We start from the raw sequence: 19,243 nt of genomic DNA, 5'->3' as shown, positions 1-19,243 counted from the left end.
TCTATACTGCTTGACAGGGTGTGTTATTTACTTCTGTGCACTCTGGGCTAGCCAGCATCCAAGCCTGTGAAAACTCTCCTGTCCCTGCTTTCACCTTGCCATAGAATTGCTGGGATTATAGACACTTGCTAATAACCACATCCTTCCTTAAAATGTATGCTGGATTTGTTTATCATTCTAGACGTTTTCTGATAGTCTTTCTTATGTGTCATGTTACATCCTCTGTACACGGGGATAACCTGACTCCTTCTCCTATCTGTATCCCTTGACTTTCTTCACTTGTCTAACTGTTCCAGATAGTGCTTTGAGCACAGTATTCAGCAGGAATGAGGATAGTGGGCGCCCTGTCTCAAACCTACTTCAATGGGACTGCTTTAAGCTTTTCTCCATTTACAATGCTGCTGGATGCGGGTTTCTCTAGATAGCTTTTATTATGTTGAGATATGTCCCCTGTAGTAGCTACACATGGTTCCCTATATTCCCTGGGACTTTTATCACGCAGGCATGTTGGATTTTGTCAAAGACTTTCTCTGCATCTACTGAGATGTCCATATGAATTTTTTTTGTCTTTAAGTAAGTCCATTTATATGGTTTATTACATTTATTGAATTATATATATTGAACCATCCCTGCATTACAGGGATAAATCCAAGTCAGTAATGGTAGAAAATCTTTAAGATGTGTTTCCGTTTGCAAGTATTTCACTGAGCATTTTTGAGTTTGCGTTCATTGGAGATATCTGTGTCACTTTCTTCTTTTGTTGTTTCTTTTACCTGGTTCTGGTATTAGAGTGATATTAGCTTAATGGAAGGATTTTTAGAGTGCCTCTTCTGTTACCAACATGACCACCTGAGCATGAGCTGAACAAGAATGACACTGATGGGCTAAAAAGAGGAAAACTCAGGAGGTCTCCTTACACAAAGAACCAGGTAACTTCAGGTAACTATGTAACTACAAGTAACTAAGGAATGGCAAGAGCGGGAGAAATGCTCTTCCCCAGGGAAGAGCACACCCATGGGTTATCTAATACCAACTGGTCAGCCCTAAAAACATACACATAAAGTAACCGTTTGCAGACTAGGCAGGGTGTATCTATGTATTCAGGACTATTATGTTGCTATACATATTGCCATATATATTCATGACCTCTTTTTCACTTATTGATAAATATATCAATTAACCATTAATTGATATATTTGATATATAATTTATATATATTGATAATTAATATATCAATCAATGAAAAAAGAGGACACAAATTTAAGAGCAAGGAAGGGTATATGCAGGAGTTTGAAGGAGGTAAGAGAAGGAGAAAATGGTGTAACCATGATCTCCAAAAAATCCTTAAGCCAAACACTGACTGTTTGGAAAGATTTCTTTCTGTGATATTGGCAGTGTGAGGCATTCTGGGAGAGATGTATGACTAAATTATCTAAAGAACATTTTAAATTTTATTGTTCCAAAAGTAGATTTCTATCCTTAAGCATAAAAAGTAGTTGTAAAGGATAATATGTCTCTTATGAAAATGAAGTCCACTCCATTTTCAGCAGAGCCAGGAGATGGCTTTGGGTATGTGTGTCTTTCCATCTCTCCATTTATAGTTCTTATGTGGGGTATCATTTATATAGTACACAAGATTGAAAAGATAGTTTTTCTCTAACATATTCAAGAGGTGGAGCTGAGAGATTTCACCCACATAACTTCTTGAAAACTGAAAACTCTGAAGTAAAATGGTTTCACACAACAAAGTAACAGGGCAGCAATGGCTAGCTGGGCCGGATGGGGAGTCTCCATCGCTAGTCTACTCCTATGTATTTAGTAACTCTCCTTTCCTTCTATGACTAACCCTCTCAATCAAAGCATAGATATTAAAGCTCCCAGGAACTGCTGATTCATCTACTCCATCACAAGTCACTGACAGAAAATCCAACTTAATGAAACAATTCAAAGTTTTATTGAGTATACTTCACACATGGACATTCTGTTTTCAAAACAAAATTAAATTTAAAAATATATAGATATAATGGGTAAATTCTAAAGTGCCATACAATTTATCATTATCATCATCATCATCCACATACAAAAATGGTCCATTGATTATTTAGTGAAGATTTATCAAGCATTGCCACAGAGCAAACATTTTTACTAAGTAGTAAAGATACTAAGGCCCTAAGGCTAGGGCTTTGACTGGAGGAGGGCTGCAGCACAAAAGGACTAAATAGAATGAAGCGTGCACTGAGGTGACAGTGTGTCAGAGAGCTAGAGAGAGCACCCCAAATAGAGCATTGCACCATGGAGCACAGGAAGTGAGGGAAGATGAGGGCTCCTGAGTGGACACCAGAAGGAGTTGCTTCATTTCAGATACAACATCAAGAAACTAAACCCACATCATTCTTTTGGGGGTGTTCAATGCATTCCACAGTCCTGGGTCCAGAGCCAGCTCAGCAGTGTTCCACTCTTTTCAGACAGTCTTTCTCCACCTTAGTATCACTGATATGTCGTCTGCCTAGTGTGGCACTGTGGGTAGCTGCTTCATGCATCCCCAGAATGTTTGCTGGCATCACTGGTTCCTCCTTACTCAATGACAGTAGTGCCATCCCTCCCCCCCACCCCCAGCTTCAAGTGAGAGCTATTACCTTGAAGTCATGAGACACCTGTACAGATGCTTCCAGAAGGAATGGAATTCATTTAGCTAGTACCTAGGCTTATACAGTGCCCAGCAAATACTGAAGCTTCTCTGGAGCCCTTTTGGCATACATAAGCCTATTCTGAAATTTCATCCAGAAGAGACAATGGACGAAGCCCCCATTTGAGAGGCAACAATAACATCGTGTCTTTTATTTTATTTATTTATTTTTAACAATGATTTGCACAGACTGTGTGATCCTGGGCAAGTTACTCAGATTCTCTGAGCCTCAGTTCTTTAATGGAGACAATAAATTCTGTTCTGTAAGCTCACTGGAAGGATTAAACAAGATAAATATAAAACATACAGCTACAGGAGTCTTGACACTCATCTATCTCTTTGAGGCAATTAAAAACAGGAATCATGCTAGCGGGCCTGACTCAGCGGGCGGAGATGCTTGCAACACAAGCCTCACAGCATGAATTTGTTCCCTGGAACCCATGTGAAGGTAGAAAGAAAAAACCAACTCTACAGTTGCATCCCCCTCATCTGTCTCTCTCTGTGTGTCTCTCTGTCTCTGTCTTTCTGTCTTTCTCTCTCTCTCTCTCTCTCTCTCTCTCTCTCTCTCTCTCTCTCTCTCTCACACACACACACACACACACACACACTAATGTTTTGTTTTGTTTTGTTTTTTTATGAAATCTTAACAAAAGGCTCTCCCAATTCCGTCCACTAAACTGGAGTAGCATAGTTTTGTGGTATACTGCTTTTGTGACCCTGCAAATGTGTAGAACTTACTGTATCAGAACCTGATACACTGGTTATCTAACTCATCGATCACAAGCAACCAGGCTGCTTAAGAGACCAGGAACATGCAACTTGCCAAGAACTATACTGATTGAAAAAATGGTCCCATGGACTTGCAAGACTCAGCTCTATACTCCCCCTGGTCCTGCTGCCTCTGGCACACTGAGGCGGGGTGGAGCCTGAGGAAAGTGTTTTCTGTATTCTGTTTCCTTTAGTTTCTTGTAGATATAAATTACAAGATCTGGAAATGTCTCCTGAAAATATCGAGAATGGTCTCCAAGTTTCTCCTTCATTCTGAAACGAAACACAAATGGGTCAGCCTAATGTCCCAGAAGCTCTCCCTCCTTAGAGTAAGCCCTGGCAGCTCGCTGGACTTGAGTCTAGCAAGGACAATAAGGACTTTGGAATCTGATGATAAAATGCTCCCTGACTCTTTAATAGGTATGCAACTTAATTTTTCTGAACGTGTTTGCTCATTCATAAAAATGGTAACAACACAGGGAGCAGGGAGGACCTCACAAGGCCCTACCACTAGATGAGGACACAGGAAGAGTTGGAAGGGAGAAGGAAGGATGGAAATTATGTAAATACAGAAGCTATATATTAAATTCTAACAAATATACAAATTAAACAAAATGGTAATAATGTTAAAATTATACCACAATCCCTTATATACAATCTCTAATAATAAATAATAATAAAAAAGAAAGCATTCTGAACTGCAAAGTGGTTTGCATGTATGTGTATGTTTGTGAGTATGAGTATGTGTGTGAGTGTGTGTGTGAGTGTGTGTGTGAGTGTGTGTGTGAGTATGTGTAAGTATGTAGAGGGATGGGGTATGAGTGTGTATATGAGTGTGTGTATGTGTATGTGAGTGTATGAAGGGATGAAGGTGTGAGTGTGTATATGAGTGTGTGTGAGTGTGTGTAAATAAGTGTGTGTGAGTGTGTATGTGTGAGTGTATGGAGGGATGGGGGTGTGAGTATGTTTATGAGTGTGTGTGAGTGTGTGTGTGTGTATGTGTTTGCAGCTAATGTTTTTTGACAGCAAAAGATGATTTAACTAATGTGGGGCTATACTCAACTTTTGTAAGCCTACATTTGCTTTACACAGTGACCCTATCTTCTATGCTTATTAACAAAGAAAGCTTCTGTTCAATAGAACTCAGCAAAGCTAAAAAGGAGGCATGTCTGTAATTGACAATAAGACCAACAGGGTTTTACTGTGCAGTTCTGGATGGTCTGCAGCTTACTGTGTAGACCAGGCTGTCCTCTCAGAGATCTACCTCCCTCTGCCTCCTGACTTGTGGAATTAAAGGCCCCAACTTGCTTTTCTTAATCAAAGTAAGTTTTCTTCTTTCCAAACTGACAGACTTAGAAGTGGATTTTCTAACTGTTCTCGGCCCACGTATAACTCACATAAATGAAAACAACACTTACTTCCTATTTTTTTTCTCATTGATGTGTTCTCCTATATTTCGAATAAACTTCAGTAGATCACCTACAGTATCCCGATAAGGGTTTTGGCTGGTTTTATAGAAATGATTCATTTGACACATAACATCTTTGTCGATCTAAAAAACAAAATGTTAGTCCAAGATATGATGACAACATAAAACAAATCCTGATGGTATATTAATAACAGCAGGCCAAATACAAATTTGAACAAATGCCCTCAACCAAGGAACAAAGCAAACAGACAAAAATAAATGAAAGTATATGATACACAGAGCATGCTATACAACCCCGTGCGGTTGTGCTGCATCTGAATGCATTATTATAAGTTACTAATTTCCCTTTTGTCTGTACTTACAAAGTTTCCAAGAAATTGTGCCTATTAAAAACCTTTGTGGGAATGTTAACTAGTCTAACCACTATAAAAATCAATATTGACATTCTTCAAAAATCTAAAACTACACCTACCATAAGGACAGCTATAATTCTGCTGAGTATTTACCCAGAGGACTCTCAGTAAACATGTCACGGGGATATTGAAGAACTGCTCACAGTAGCCAGGACATGGAGCCAACCTAAGTGTATCTCAATCACGAAATGGTTAAAGAAAATGTGGTTTGTGCACATGATGGAATCTTTTCAACCATAAAAAGAAAAAAGTTATGTCATTTGCATAAGAATTGACAAAAAATGAAGATTGTCATAAGAAGCAAATTAAGTCATATGAGATTTTGCTTAGATACATAAGACCGTGTATGTATATTTGACATGAAAATTAAAGCAAAACTATCTCTAGACAACAGGGATTAAGGAGGAGGCTGTGAGGGAGGGTAGAAGGTCATAGGGCAATATGTTCAAGGTATATCACCTATGTGGTGGTTTGAATAGGTTTGGCCTCATAGACACATGTGTTTGAATGCTTGGCCCATAAGGAGTGGCATTGTTAGCAGATGTGGCCTTATTGGAGGAGGTGTGGCCTTGTTAGAAAAAGTTTGTCACTGTGGAGGTAGAACTTTGAGATCTTAAATGCTCAAGCTCTGTCCAGTGTGAAATAAACCCAGTCCCTTTCTGCTGCCTGAGGATCAAGATGTAGAACTCTCAGCTCCTTCTATAGCATCATACCTGCCTGCACACTGCCATGCTTCCTGCCATGATGATAGTGTACTAAACCCCTGAAACTGTAAGCCAGCCACAATTAAATGTTTTCCTTTATAAGAGTTGCTTTGGTCATGGTGTATCTTCACAGCAATAAAACCCTAACTAAGACAATATACTCATATAAAAATGTCTTTTTTTTTCTAGTTCTGTCATTTCTAAAAATTCAAAGTTTGAGCTAAAGTCTTGTAGGGGCAGTTCTGATGCTAAGGTCCTGTTCCCCAATTGGTCCTTGATCTAGTAATAAAGAAGCCATGGGCCAATTGCTGAACAGAAGGAATAGGTGGGACTTCTGGGTCCCTACAGGCAAGTGACAGATGCAGGACAGAGAAGGGGAGTTCACCATGCCTTGAAGAGAGAAAAGCCAAGCAGCCATGTGAGATCTTGGGCAGAGTGGCCATAGGCCACTTCTATATGTGGGCAGTCGGGCTGTTGAGCAGTGACTAAATGTAACTGAGCAACTAAAGTTGAGGGCAGGTGGAGAGGTACAGAGCTAAGAGTATTGATAAGGGCATGCTTCTCCAGGCAGAAGATAGGTAGTGCCCAGCAATTGTGCCAAAAAGGCAAGTTGAAATTAAACAACTCTGTGTGTGTGTGTGTGTGTGTGTGTGTGTGTGTGTGTGTGTGTGTGTTTCATCTGTGGATCCAATATTCTCTGGGTGGGAGTTGGTAACTCAGTTGGTTATTGTAGTTAAGGTAGGGTGGCAAACGTTACACACAACAAGTCTCATACACATGCATTCAGCAAAGAGTCATGGCACATATACTCCATACCAAGAACTAGCAAGACAGTGGCTGTCTCTGACCCCAATGGAACTTGCAGACTAACAGTAAAAAAGCATATATTAAGCCAGCAATTATAAGTGGCCTAAGATAGAGAAGCTGCTGATCTCAGAGACCTGAAGATCATGGATTCTCCCAGGATGCTTTAACTGTGTCTGTGGGACACCCACCATGCACCACACTGCATCATCTCTGGAGATATCTCAGCCCCACAGGGAACGTGAGTATTCTGCTTTATGGTTCCCAGACCCTGATGCTAACTTAAACCATAATAAAATTTGAGAAATGTTTGTAAATCTACAATAATGAATGTTTTATAATAAAGACTAGATTGCGATGGTGATTTATTTTATAGAGCTCCCCTAAATTCAAATTTGGCTGAATTTGTCCTGAAGAGGAAATATTTGAAAGGTCATCTTTTCTTCATGACATGTTGTCACAACACAATGTGAGTTCCCAGAGCTGAGGCTGCTCACAGACAGCAGAGGTGTCCAGTCTGTCCTAGGCTACGGCCTCGTGGAGGAGAACCTCCTTGGCTTAGGCTCACTTAGTCAGTTGTTCTTATCACAATAGGACTTTTGACCAGACTTCAGGGAATGGGGAATGGGCTGGGTCAAGGCCATCCTAAGGCAGAACCTGAATGACAGTGTCTTCAGGGCCCTGAACTCTGAAGGAAGAAGCAAAGACCCAAAAGAGTCAAGAGGGCTCATTTGGAGAGAAGAAAATTACCTCATTCACTTCCTGGGAGCAACAGGCTGGTATATACAACAAGTTAGAAAAGGCAACATATACTATTACACACATTCTTCTTCTTAGACCACAGCAGGTAAGTGTTCCTACCTTAGATGTCCACTGATCAAAGCTTCTGGGAGGCTCAAGTGTCTGAGGCTGCAGCAGTCTGAGAAGCTCACTTTCATTCTTTCGAACCTTGATGTCAGATTCATTTCCCACATTCCGAAGTGTTCTATAGCGGCTGAGAATGATAGAACTATCATGCTCATTCTATATTTTCCAAAAAGGAGAAAACTGATATGCTTTGATTTTTAATAAAATGTCTACATATTGGGAGAGGCCTCCCTGTTACTTTCCACTTATTCTTCAGTAGTTAAAACCAGAAACCCAGGGGCTGGAGCAATGTTTCAGTGGTTAAGAGCACTGACTGCTCTTCCAGAAGTCCTGAGTTCAATTCCCAGCAACCACATGGTGGCTCACAACCATCTGTAATAAGATCTGATGCCCTCTTCTGGTATATCTAAAGACAGCTACAGTGTACTCATATACAATAAATAAATAAATAAATAAATAAATAAATAAATATTTTTTAAAAACACAGAAACCCACAGGTTGTCACCCCTCCCAAGGACACACCTTCAAAAATGCTGAGGTGAGAGAAAAGCCTGGGCCTGATGATTCCCAACCCTGACAGTAGCCCACATCACATCTCCCTCGCCATAGAAAAGCCTGTAGCACAGTGATTCTCAACCTGTGGGCTGTGACCCCTCTGGAGTTGAAAGACTCCACAGGGACCCCATATCCAGTATCATGCATATCAGATGTTTACACTGCAATTCATAACAGCAGCAAATCTACAGTTATGAAGTATCAACGAAAATAATTTTATGGCTGAGGCTCACCACACCACGAGGAACTACATTCAAGGGTGGCAGCATTGGGAAAGGTTGAGGACCACTGCTATAACACACATCCAAGTTCTACTTACTCCTCCCAAGTCCAAAAGAAAGGGTGGCCAAGCAGGTTCTTCAGACAGTTCTTCACATTTTCTCCAGGAGAAAACAGGCAGTGAATGAGGTCTTTAGTCTCCTCATCTGGAGATTTTGTAAGCAACTCTTCATTATTCTGAGCCTTTAGTGTCTCAAAGGGGATCTCACCTTTCTTTACCACATAGAGAACCAGCCGTCCAAGGTCCTGCATAGAAGCCATGATCGAGCCAAAATGTCAATGTGTTACCTCTCTATTTGGGTAACCTTGGAAGATTCGAGAGTGGATATCCCAATTGTCAACTTCATTGGACAGAGGTCTGCTCTATCAAGCCCTCATTTTCAGCCTGAGATGAAACCTCTGAGTCTATAATCTGAACAAACCCTTCCTCATTTAGCTTCTTCTCAGAGTGACACAAAAGTAGTCAGTACAGGCAGTGTGGAAGTGGAAGATGGAATATTTCAAGCAACCCATGGGCTGTATTCCTGTGGTCCCATGGTGTCATAGTTAACACCCTGAACTCCAAATCTGTAACATTCTGGGGGAGAAAGGCCAAGCTCTGTGCACAAAGATCTAGTCAGGGCAACATGAAACCCACACAGCTTAGGCTTCCTGAAAGATAATCCTGGTCCAGAGTCAATGGGATAGACTTGTTGACAGCAGAAGATTCTATCTGGATCTTGAATGTTCTGATAGAATACAGTCAAGAAAGGGAGGCTGCTTTAAACAAAGGGGACAGCTTTGGGACAAGCGAGGAACTGGATCCAGCATTATGTGAGGTGGCAGATAATGGAGGTGGAACGCAGCACTAGCCAAGGGAACTAGGCTTTGTTGGGGGCCGACTTTTAGCAGAAAGCGGCTATCAGCTTTGCAGCCATCTTGAGCCATATACCCTGACATGAGATTTGGATTACAATAACCTACAACAGCTGAGCACACTCCGATAATCTTGGTTTAGATACCTTGAGATTAAAGGTGCGTGAGATTAAAGGTATGTGAGATTAAAGGTGTGTGACTTAAGAGTATGACTTAGAAGTATAGAGATCAGAGTTAGAGACAAGACCTAAGGGCATGATTAAAGGTGTAACTTAGAGGCGTGGCTTAGAAGTGAGACATATAAAAGGCAGAGACAGAACAGATCAGAATCAGACTGAGATCAGAGAATCAGACATAGCAGACAGAGGAGACAGAGAAGGAGACACTTAGAGGAAGAGAGACTGAAGAATAAACGGGATTGAATCACACCCTGTCTGGTCTCCATTCTTCGAGTCTGCCCTCACCCTCGCTCTTGCTGAACCCCGACCCTCGGACCGGAGCAGCAGCTTGGGCCGGGATACAGTGGCCGCCCAAACGTGGGTCAGCCCGGGCCTCAACATTTTGCTCGAGCCTCGACATTTTTTGGCCGCCCCAACATGGGGCTAGTGTGGACCCCAACAAGGCTTCGTTAGGGCAGAGAAATAGGCAGTGATCAGCACAAGAGGCAGCTACACTAGATACCAAGGGGGAAGAACTAGATACCAAGTTAGAAGCCACCAAACCAAACCCAGAACCAAAGCTATTGTCCATTGGTTACTATCCAGGATAGAGTGGCCCAGCTGTTCCTGAACAAGCCTGGAAGCTTCCATACACAGGACCTAGCTCTGTGTCCTCTCAGGAGCACTTTACGGTTACAGTCTTTACACTTCTGCTGAGCTCTATCTCCTTCAAGCCTGAAGGCTGACCTCATCTCTCCCAGGAATTGTCTGAAGCCTCGGTCTCTAGATTTTCTTTGGTGCTCAGTGGGTGAGTTTGAATAGAGTTGGGAGGAAATCTCATTTGCTTTGTCCTTAGGTAGAAAACCGTTTGCAGAGGGAACCTTTGAGGGGTTCAAATATGCCTCCTGGAAGTCTTGGAAGAGGCATCCTCTGTTTAGTTACTTATCCAGCTAGTGGAGGGAGAAGGGAAAGTTAGAGATAAAGAAAGGGGCCACAGTGAAAGGTGACTCCACACTAGCCTGGTTATTATACCTACTTCTCTGCCCCATGAAAGTTCTCGCCACTGTATGCAAGGGAAAGAGGACAGCAGACAAGGTGGAGGAAGCCTTGGCAAGTCATTTCTTCCGGGTTAAAATAAGTTCTCTATCTGGTCATGGGAAGTGAGGTAATGAACAAACAAGGAAGCAGAGAAAAGGAAAGAACACAGAAATTACCTCCAAGTCTCTCTTGATTATTGGTGACTCTCCCGGCCATTGGATGCTCTGATCAAAATCTGCCAGCCGAACAGCTTTCTCGGAATCTAAGGGACAGTTTCAGAGAGAGGTGCAAAAAAAAAAAAAAAAAAAAAAAAAAAAAAAAAAAAAAAAAGGAGTGATTGTCAAATCACTTAAATATGTAACATGTTATACAATCTATCTATCCTCTCTGAAGAGCAATAATAATGCTATTTGCTCATATCCAGCCTCATTTGATCAAATAGGCATCTGTCAAGAGCAGGACACACATTTTGTTTTTATAGGAAAGACAGTAAGAAAATATGAGGGTGACTTAACCGGCTCTCTACTCCCACAGCTCCTGGGGCACTGAAAAGGGGCTGATGGCCATAGTTCAGGTTATATGCTATGGCTAACTAACAGCCAACCAACAAGGTTCTGAGTTTAAGGATGTCTTGGCCTTGACTTTCGTTCAGTTAAGCCTACAAGCCCCAAGCTATTCTAAGTTAGGCCACCATCATGAGTCAGAGATGTTCTGAGCCACTCTTCAGCCCCCTTCAGGACCTTCTTCCTTCTTAAAGAAGCTACTGAGTCCCCAGAAAGAAGAATGAAGGAAGGATAGAAGTTGGGAATAAGAGCTAAAGGTGTGTTGAAGTCAGGAATTTAGCCTGCGAGAGGTGACCTCTGCTAATCTCTATGGCTACCAGAAATAAATCTGCACACATTACAAATCTCTTAGTCTGTGATGTTCTATCGCAGTCACACATACAAGACTGCCACAGGGGCTCACCTATTAAGATGTTTTGTGGTTGCAGGTCCTCATGGGAGTATCCATGCAAGTGTAGTTTTTGAACACCCTCAAATATAGACAACAGGACACTGTGGGCAAACTTATCTTCCCCATTCTCCACAGGTTCCTCTCTGGGTGCCTTCAGGAACTCTTCCAGCGTCCACTCACACAGGGACATACACACATATAAACAGCCCTTGTAGTACTCTCTTCCATAGAAAGCCACTAAGTTACTGTGGCCACGGCAGTCCCGCAGACAAGAGACTTCCTTACATCCACGTGTGCTATTCTCATAGAAGACCTTCACAGCCACCTCTCCATTGTCATAGATCCCTAGGTAGACGGCCCCCTCGGAGGTGTTAGCAATTTTATAGTCTTCATGCATGAAGATCTTGAGCTTGCCAATCCTGGGTCGAGGCATCCCGTGAAGTCTTTTCAAGGCTTCCCCCCAACGTGAACTGTGAGGTAACCAGTCCACAGCAGGAGGGTCGGTGTCATGAATAAATTTATAAAGAAGCTTTAGAAGGCAATGGTCGTAATTCCTCCTGGCTATCCCAACAAGATCGCCACACTTGGTATCGGCTCCCTTTTCAAGAAGCAACTGGGTGATTTCCTTCAGTTGTTGTTCAACAGCAATTAGCAGAGCTGTCTTGCCCGTGCTATCCCTGTCATCGATGTTTATTCCCTCCTGACGCAGGAGCATCTGCACCAAACCTGTGTGCTTCCTCTCCACTGCTGAGATCAGGGGTGTCTTCCCTCCATCGCCTCTCGCGTTAACATCAGCCCCATGTTCAATCAGAATTGAAGTAATCTCCTCCACATGTTTACTTACATTTTCACAGTTGAAGTTTAGCAGAGCATGGATCAAGGCATTTCTGCCCATGTTGTCCCGAGCATCGACTTCCGCCTTCATGTCGCTGATGAGAATTTTCACGACTTCCAAGTGCCCCTTCTCGGCAGCGCTCATGAGAGCTGTGGCGCCTCCTTTCTTCATTCGCTTTTTGTCCTCCGTTGTCTCCCGTCTCAAATTCACATCAGCTCCGTTAGCAAAAAGGAATCTTAAGGCTTCCACGTTACCACGCTCGGCAGCTTCCATGAAAGCCGTGAATCCATTCTCGTCACACTCATTGATGTCCGCACCTTGAGAGAGGAGAATCTGGAGCAGGCGCACATCTCCATGGATCCCAGCAATGATGAAGGGGGTGGCCCCATTCTTCTTCCTCCGACGAGGGTCAGCACCATGACCAAGCAGGAGATTCACAATATCTACCCTGCCGATCTGCACTGCATTGTGCAAAGGTGTCCAGCCCCAATACTCGTCACAGACATTGACATCAGCCCCTTGTTCTAACAGTTGCTGGACCCTATCAACATCTCCCTTTTTAACAGCATTGAGTAACAAAAGACCATCTTTGCCAGCGGTCCTCTGACCACCTGCTGATGCGGATCCATCCTCAGGTGTGTTATGATTCGTGGTTTCCATGGTAGTCAATGCCTTGAGAAATGAACAGGTATGTTTCTCTGGGACTCAATGAAAGTGTTGGGGTAGGAATTGTGCTGATATGTTCTGTCTTCTGACATCTCTGTCTGTGCATGAATGAAGAGGGGACCTTTGTCATTTCAGACAGGAAAAAACTCACCTGGCTATGGAGTCTTTCTAAACACACTTACTTGCTTAATTAATAATTTATTAGATGTATAAGATGTACAAAATTTAGATTATGAATAGAGGTAAATTTAAAATGAGGAAATGATTGCTCCACAGACCCACACCCCCAAAGCCACCGCTACATGTTTAGCATATGTGTATCCCAACAGGATCTCACACTTGGTATCGGCTCCCTCTTAACACAGCAACTGGCCGATTTCCTTCAGTTTGAGTTGGACAGCAGTTAGCAGAGCTGTCTTGCCCTTGCTGGCTCTGCCATCCATGTTAATGCCATACTGTGGTATAGTTAGTACGTGTACAGATTTCTTTCCAGGCTGGGCTCAGGCTGAGTGACACAATTACGTGCTTATTTCAATTTTCTAATCTTAAATATTTTAATGTTTGAAATGATATTTTAAGAATTAAAACGGTTCTGAATGATGTTGTGGGAAATTTAGCTCATTTTTATCTAGTTTCCCTATTACAGGTTTCTTATGATAGACGTCCTAAAATTTTATGACTAGTCATGAAAACCAACTCCTTTTTTTCTCCAATATTCTATGAACGCACTTACCTAGTAAGTGGCAGCTTCCAGGGATAGTGAGGAATGCTTGCAAGCTCCTTTAAGAAGAAAAGTGGATTTCTTTGTCTTGCCCATCTGCCGTTCCTTATCCCAGGTGTGGCTGGTCACCCCACACTCAGTGTTCTTTCTGTTCCTTCTTTCCGTACTCCTGCCCGTTTTTATTGAAGTACTACAGTTGAAAAAATATGAAGTATGAACTCAGCTTTGAGTTTCTGGGTGTGCGACTTTGGACTGTTCCTTCCTGCTTGCACGTTCTTAAACGGCTGACTCACAATTTTATTTCCTCCACAGAGGACAACAGTAAGCAGGGCCATTGCAGACTGTATCTTAGGGAGTGGAGCAAATACTCGCCCCACACCCACTCACCCACGGATCCTACAGGGAGTATCATTTAGCCCAGGAGCCTCATGTAGCTCCAGGTTTACCCGTTCACTCATCAGGCACTCCTTGTTAATCTGAACACCTAATTAGCTGTATCTGCTACAAAATGTACAAAACCCCTTTCTTTGAGATCTACACCTGCAGTATATACTGAATATCAAGCACCGAAGTTGCTGTCCAAAGCATTTGCGTAATGGGCCCTAACTGCCACTGGCTGTGAGGTGGGTTGGTGTAAAGTAAGGAGCAGAGGAGGAAAGACAATCAGGGGATGCTGGGAAGAAAAAGCCCAGTCCAGAATGGAGCCCCGCAGCAAAGTCTGCGGTTCACTTTCGTTTTCTCCTTCCTCGTTCCAGAGCTGCCCCAGAAGCAGAGGACGTAAATAAACAGCGTATGAACCCTGTCAGCATCTTAGGAGGAAGGGCTCACGAGCACAGGGCTGCTGTCCAGCTGCCGGCAGTCCCAGCTCCCCAGTCCTCCAGACCTCTTCATCCCCGCCCCCACCCAGGAGAGATTAGTCAAGAAACGACTCCTCTGCCAGCTCTCCTTCAGCCTACCTTACCCACCTCTTCTCAGCAGGCATTCCTTTGGCAGCAACAACCCCTTAAGACCAGCCCCTAGAGGAAGCATTTCCTTGAGGCACGTCGCTGAGCCATCAGGGCGGAGCCAAGAAAGAGTGAGAAAGCGGAAGAACAGAAGCCATGAGTGCAGGGTCAGTCCAGGCACAGCCTGAGCAATCTTTGACCCCTGGAGGAAGACAAGGGCTGTCCCCTGAGGACAGATTTGATAGGCATCACTTCGCTCGCTTTTCAGGTTATAAGAACCAACTTCACCCAACACTCTGTGTCTTCTCTGTTATCTCGAGCCCCCTGTGTTCTTGGAGGGAAACAAGGAAATGAGCACTATGTAGTCATCCTGTCTTAGGGTTTGTACTGCTGGGAACAGACACCACGACCAAGGCAAGTCTTTAATTGGGGCTGGCTTACAGGTTCAGAGGTTCAGTCCATTATCAAGGTGGGAGCATGGCAGCATCCAGGCAGGCATGGTGCAGGCAGAGCTGAGAGTCTTCATAGACAAAGACCCAGGGAAGCAAATCTTGTGTTTTTCACCCCACTTTACAGCTAGGGAAACCAGGGGTAAAGTGGTAGAATACTGGCTTCCAGGCAGCTAGGGTAAAGGTCTTAAGCCCACGCCCACAGTGACACACCCACTCCAACAAAGCCTCACCTCCTAATAGTGCCACTCCCTGGGCTAAGCATATTCCAACCATCACGCAATTTTTTAAAAAAAGGCAGACAGAGAGTCTGCTGCCAGTGATGATTGTCAGTGCTTGGGATACACCAGCTTATGACACAATCCCGAAGCTCTGTGCTGAGCTTGCTCCTTGATGCAGAGGAGGAATACTCTGTGTGTGTGTGTGTGTGTGTGTGTGTGTGTGTGTGTGTGTGTGTGTACATGCTGTGTGTGTGTTTGGGCAGGCTGATGGATGTCAGAGGACAACCATTGGGTATCAGTTCTCTGCTTTGGCCCTTACATCCTTCCAGAGCCCAAACTCAGGTCACCAGGCTTGTCTGGCTGAGTCTCTATCTAGCCCCATAAGTACACTAAAAAAAAAAAAAAAAAAAAAAAAAAAAAAAAGCATATAATTAGATTTCCAGGTATGAAGTGGTCCCTGGCAGTCCCTATTCCTATGGGCTTCATGGGTGCTGTCTTCTAGTGCCCTGCTATATCCTGCTGTTTCCGACCTGTCTTCATGTGGGCTATTTTGGAACCTCAACAGATAACAGTAACAAGGATTATGGTGCTGCTGCGGCTGGTGGTGGCAGCAGCAATTATGCTAGTAACAAAAACATTGGCATAGCTCTTGAGTGTACTTCAGGAACTGCTCTGAGCACCTCACAAATGCCAACCCAGGGAAGCAAACCTTGTGACAGCTACCATTTTTCACCCCACTTTACAGCTAAGAAAACCAGGGGAATAAAGTGGGCAAGCAGCTTGCTGTGCTTTGGAAACTGGGCTACATCACAGAGAAGGACACACCTACCTTCATTGAAGCCAGCCAGGAGACAAAATCAACTCCATCTTGTACTGTGTCTTATGATGAAAACCCAACAGGGAAGAGTAGACGTGGGGCGGGGGGTGTTAGAGTACTGGAACAGGAGTTCCAGCGACACCAGCATCCAGCAAAGTGCTTGCCCTGTGAGCACAGGGCCTGAATTCAATCTTAGAACCCACACTAAAAAAGGAAGGAGACTCGGAGGCACAATCCCCAGAACTAGCTCATAAAGGACAGGTCATGGTGGTAAATTGTAATCCCATTGCTGGGGGAGTCAGAGACTGGCATACCCTCGGGGCTTTCAACCAGTCAGCCTGGTCTACTTGGTAGGTTCTAAGCCAATGAGAGGTGACCAGTGCCTAAAGAATGGCACTTGAGGTTATCCACTGGCCTACACACACACACACACACACACACACACACACACACACACACTTAAGTACCAGAATGGAGACTTCCCATAGGATGACAGGTTGGGTAGTCTTTGTTTAGAAGATGGCATTTGAGCAAAGTCTAGAGGAAGGCTCGGAAGCACACTGCACAGATGCCTCAGTAGGGGCTGTGGGTAAAAAGGGCCTGAGGCCAAACAGGTTCTGGTACAATCGAGGAAGAGGAGTGGGAAGTGGGTGTGCAAGTCATGTCAGACTTTAGGGACCCTTGTAAGGACTTTGAATTCCTTTCTGAGCAAGATGGCCACCAAAATTGGGAAGTGGGAAGATGTTAAACTCTGTTTGGTCTTGGGGTGCCTCCATCCTCAAGTAATAAACCACAACCAAAGTTAACTCGTAACTACGGAAAGCTTATGAGCGGGCTCTTGTAAGAGAGAGCTGAGTCTCAGCCAACAGCTGCAGCCAAGCTTCAGCCGGTTTCAGGTGGCTGAGTGGACAGGCCAAGCTATAGGCAAGCAAGCACACCGACACTATGCTCCATTTCCATGTATCTGCTATAGACGCCAGCCCCAGTTCCCTCTGCTGCTGTGGTAAGTCACTGATTAAAAGCACGTTGGAGAGAAAGGGCCTATTTGGCTTGCAAGTTATATACTCCAGCATCAAGGGAAGCCAGAACAGAAATCAAGCCAGGAACTGAAGCAGAGACCATGGAGGAAGGTGTTAACTGACTTTCCCCATGCTTGTTTTCCTTCTATAACATAAGACCACCTGCTCAGAGGTGACCCACATTGATCATTAATCAAGAAAATGCCCCCCACGAACATGCTAACAGGCTGAGCTGATAGGGGAACCCCCCAGTTAAGGTTCCCTCTTGCAGGTGACTTCCAGTTTGTATCTAACTGACAAAAACTAACCAGCTGTCTGACCACGGCTCTGAGCTGGCACTCTCAAACTGGTCTGGTCTTGACTTCCACCTGAGTGCCACAAATCGCTTATGATTCAGCCGAGGCTTGCTAAATGGAGTGCCTAAAAATGTTTTCTTTACCGAAGACTGTTAGAATTAGGTAGCCAGTGTCAGCCCAGAGCAGGTGATGTTAGTTTGTCCTGAGCAGACAAAATGATAAAGATTCCTAGAGAATACTGGCTCTCCGCCCCACCCAGAGCAGCTTGTGGGGAAGCCCAGGAAGCTTGCCTGTCAAAAACAGTGTAAGAAGTTCTTCCTACAAATAGGAAGACCTCCGCCCAGAAACCACTGAGTACCTTAGAGAAAATCCGGATTACATACATGATCCTGACAGGCTTGGGCTGTTCGGATGATCTGAGGTGCAAGGAAACAAACATCCACGGGCAACTGAATGCTGTTTGGGAGCAAGAGAAATGGCCTCTTTCACTATTGTTTTCTAGGAACCAGAGACCAAACAAAGGGGAGCTAGACTGTCCCAGAAAGCAGCAGTCACTCAGGTTAGCCAGCAGAGGGCGACCTTCAGCTATTTTGGTCGTCATTCAGTCCTCTTGTTTGAATCTTGTCCCCCCTCGGTCATGGGATGGCTACTCCAATTGTTGCTGACATCTGTGTGGCTGTTTGTGTCTGAGGGAACTAATTTATAGAGCCGCTGAGCAGAGAGCTGCCAGGGCCGTTTTGTTCACGTGTGTGTGTGTGTGTGTGTGTGTGTGTGTGTGTGTTCTCTCATATTTAGAGTTGAGCCACAGTTGATATGTTGGAGAATAAGTTCTGCTTACAAAAGAAGCCAACTAGTCTGAATGGGTCATTTTGAAAAGCTAAGTATCATTTCCCACATCCTGGAACCTTCTCTCCAGAGAAGAGCTGTAAACAACCCAGATCAGACCCCAGGGTAGTTGTAGATCTAACCGATTTGTAACATGGAAGGCTGGAGCACTGGCTTGTTACTTTCTATCTATTTTTTTTTTATGATTTCCAAACCCCAATTCTAAAAATTTGAGGCCACTTATAATAGAAAACGTGCATATAATAAAATCCTAAATTAGGAACACAAGAATAAGACCCAGTGAGTAACAGAGGAAGGGAACCATCAGATTCCACTAGAAAACTCAACTCAGGATCAAGGCCAGGGCAGGAAGTACAAGTCCCCCTTGTGAAGAAAACCCAGGAATTCTTTAACTGTCACAGCACATGAGCATGGGATGTTAGAACTGTCAATCCTGGGTTGGAGAGATGGCTCAGCACTGACTGCTCTTCCAGAGGTTCTGAGTTCAATTTCCAGCAACCACATGGTGGCTCACAACCATCTGTAATGGATGCAGTGCCCTCTTCTGGTGTGTCTAAAGGGAGCAACAGTGTACTCACATTCATTAAATAAATAAATCTTTAAAAAAAAAAAAAAAAAAAAAAAACTGTCAATCCTTCGTCTGACCAAAAAGAACATCAGACTTCGGGGCTTGACTTGGAGCTCACTTCCAAGCATGCATGTAGCTTACCAAAAACCTTCTAGGATCTTGGGTAGAAGCCAATGCTGGTAACATTGATTCAATAGAATGTTGACCTTCACTGGGCAGTGGTGGCGAACGCCTCTAATCCCAGCACTTGGGAGCCAGAGGCAGGCGGATTTCTGAGTTCGAGGCCAGCCTGGTCTACAGAGTGAGTTCCAGGACGTTGACCTTCTCCTATCTGCAACGTGTGAATGGTCT

The 19,243-nt window shown here is 43.9% G+C and overlaps 1 protein-coding gene across 3 annotated transcripts; it reads right to left on the bottom strand.

Annotated features, from left to right (window-relative positions):
* Positions 1 to 1,931: 1,931 nt before the first annotated feature.
* On the bottom strand, positions 1,932 to 17,956 carry Rnasel (ribonuclease L). 3 transcript variants are annotated; one of them, XM_076941356.1, is made up of 8 exons: positions 17,862 to 17,956; positions 13,745 to 13,922; positions 11,523 to 13,109; positions 10,733 to 10,818; positions 8,546 to 8,751; positions 7,666 to 7,798; positions 4,873 to 5,006; positions 1,932 to 3,727 (listed from the first exon to the last, which is right to left on the bottom strand). In XM_076941356.1, the coding sequence occupies exons 3-8, from the start codon at positions 13,003 to 13,005 to the stop codon at positions 3,562 to 3,564; spliced, it is 2,208 nt and encodes a 735-aa protein (XP_076797471.1). In that variant the 5' UTR covers positions 13,006 to 13,109; positions 13,745 to 13,922; positions 17,862 to 17,956; the 3' UTR covers positions 1,932 to 3,561. The 3 variants fall into 3 exon arrangements, with proteins under 3 accessions (XP_076797471.1, XP_034369241.1, XP_076797469.1); XM_034513350.2 differs by lacking the exon at positions 17,862 to 17,956 and adding an exon at positions 14,698 to 15,289; XM_076941354.1 differs by lacking the exon at positions 17,862 to 17,956 and adding an exon at positions 15,118 to 15,289.
* Positions 17,957 to 19,243: the final 1,287 nt, after the last annotated feature.

The sequence above is a fragment of the Arvicanthis niloticus genome, chromosome 10 (genome assembly GCF_011762505.2).
Source record: "Arvicanthis niloticus isolate mArvNil1 chromosome 10, mArvNil1.pat.X, whole genome shotgun sequence".
Classification (NCBI taxonomy): domain Eukaryota; kingdom Metazoa; phylum Chordata; class Mammalia; order Rodentia; family Muridae; genus Arvicanthis; species Arvicanthis niloticus.
This window is presented reverse-complemented; position numbering and strand designations above follow the sequence as displayed.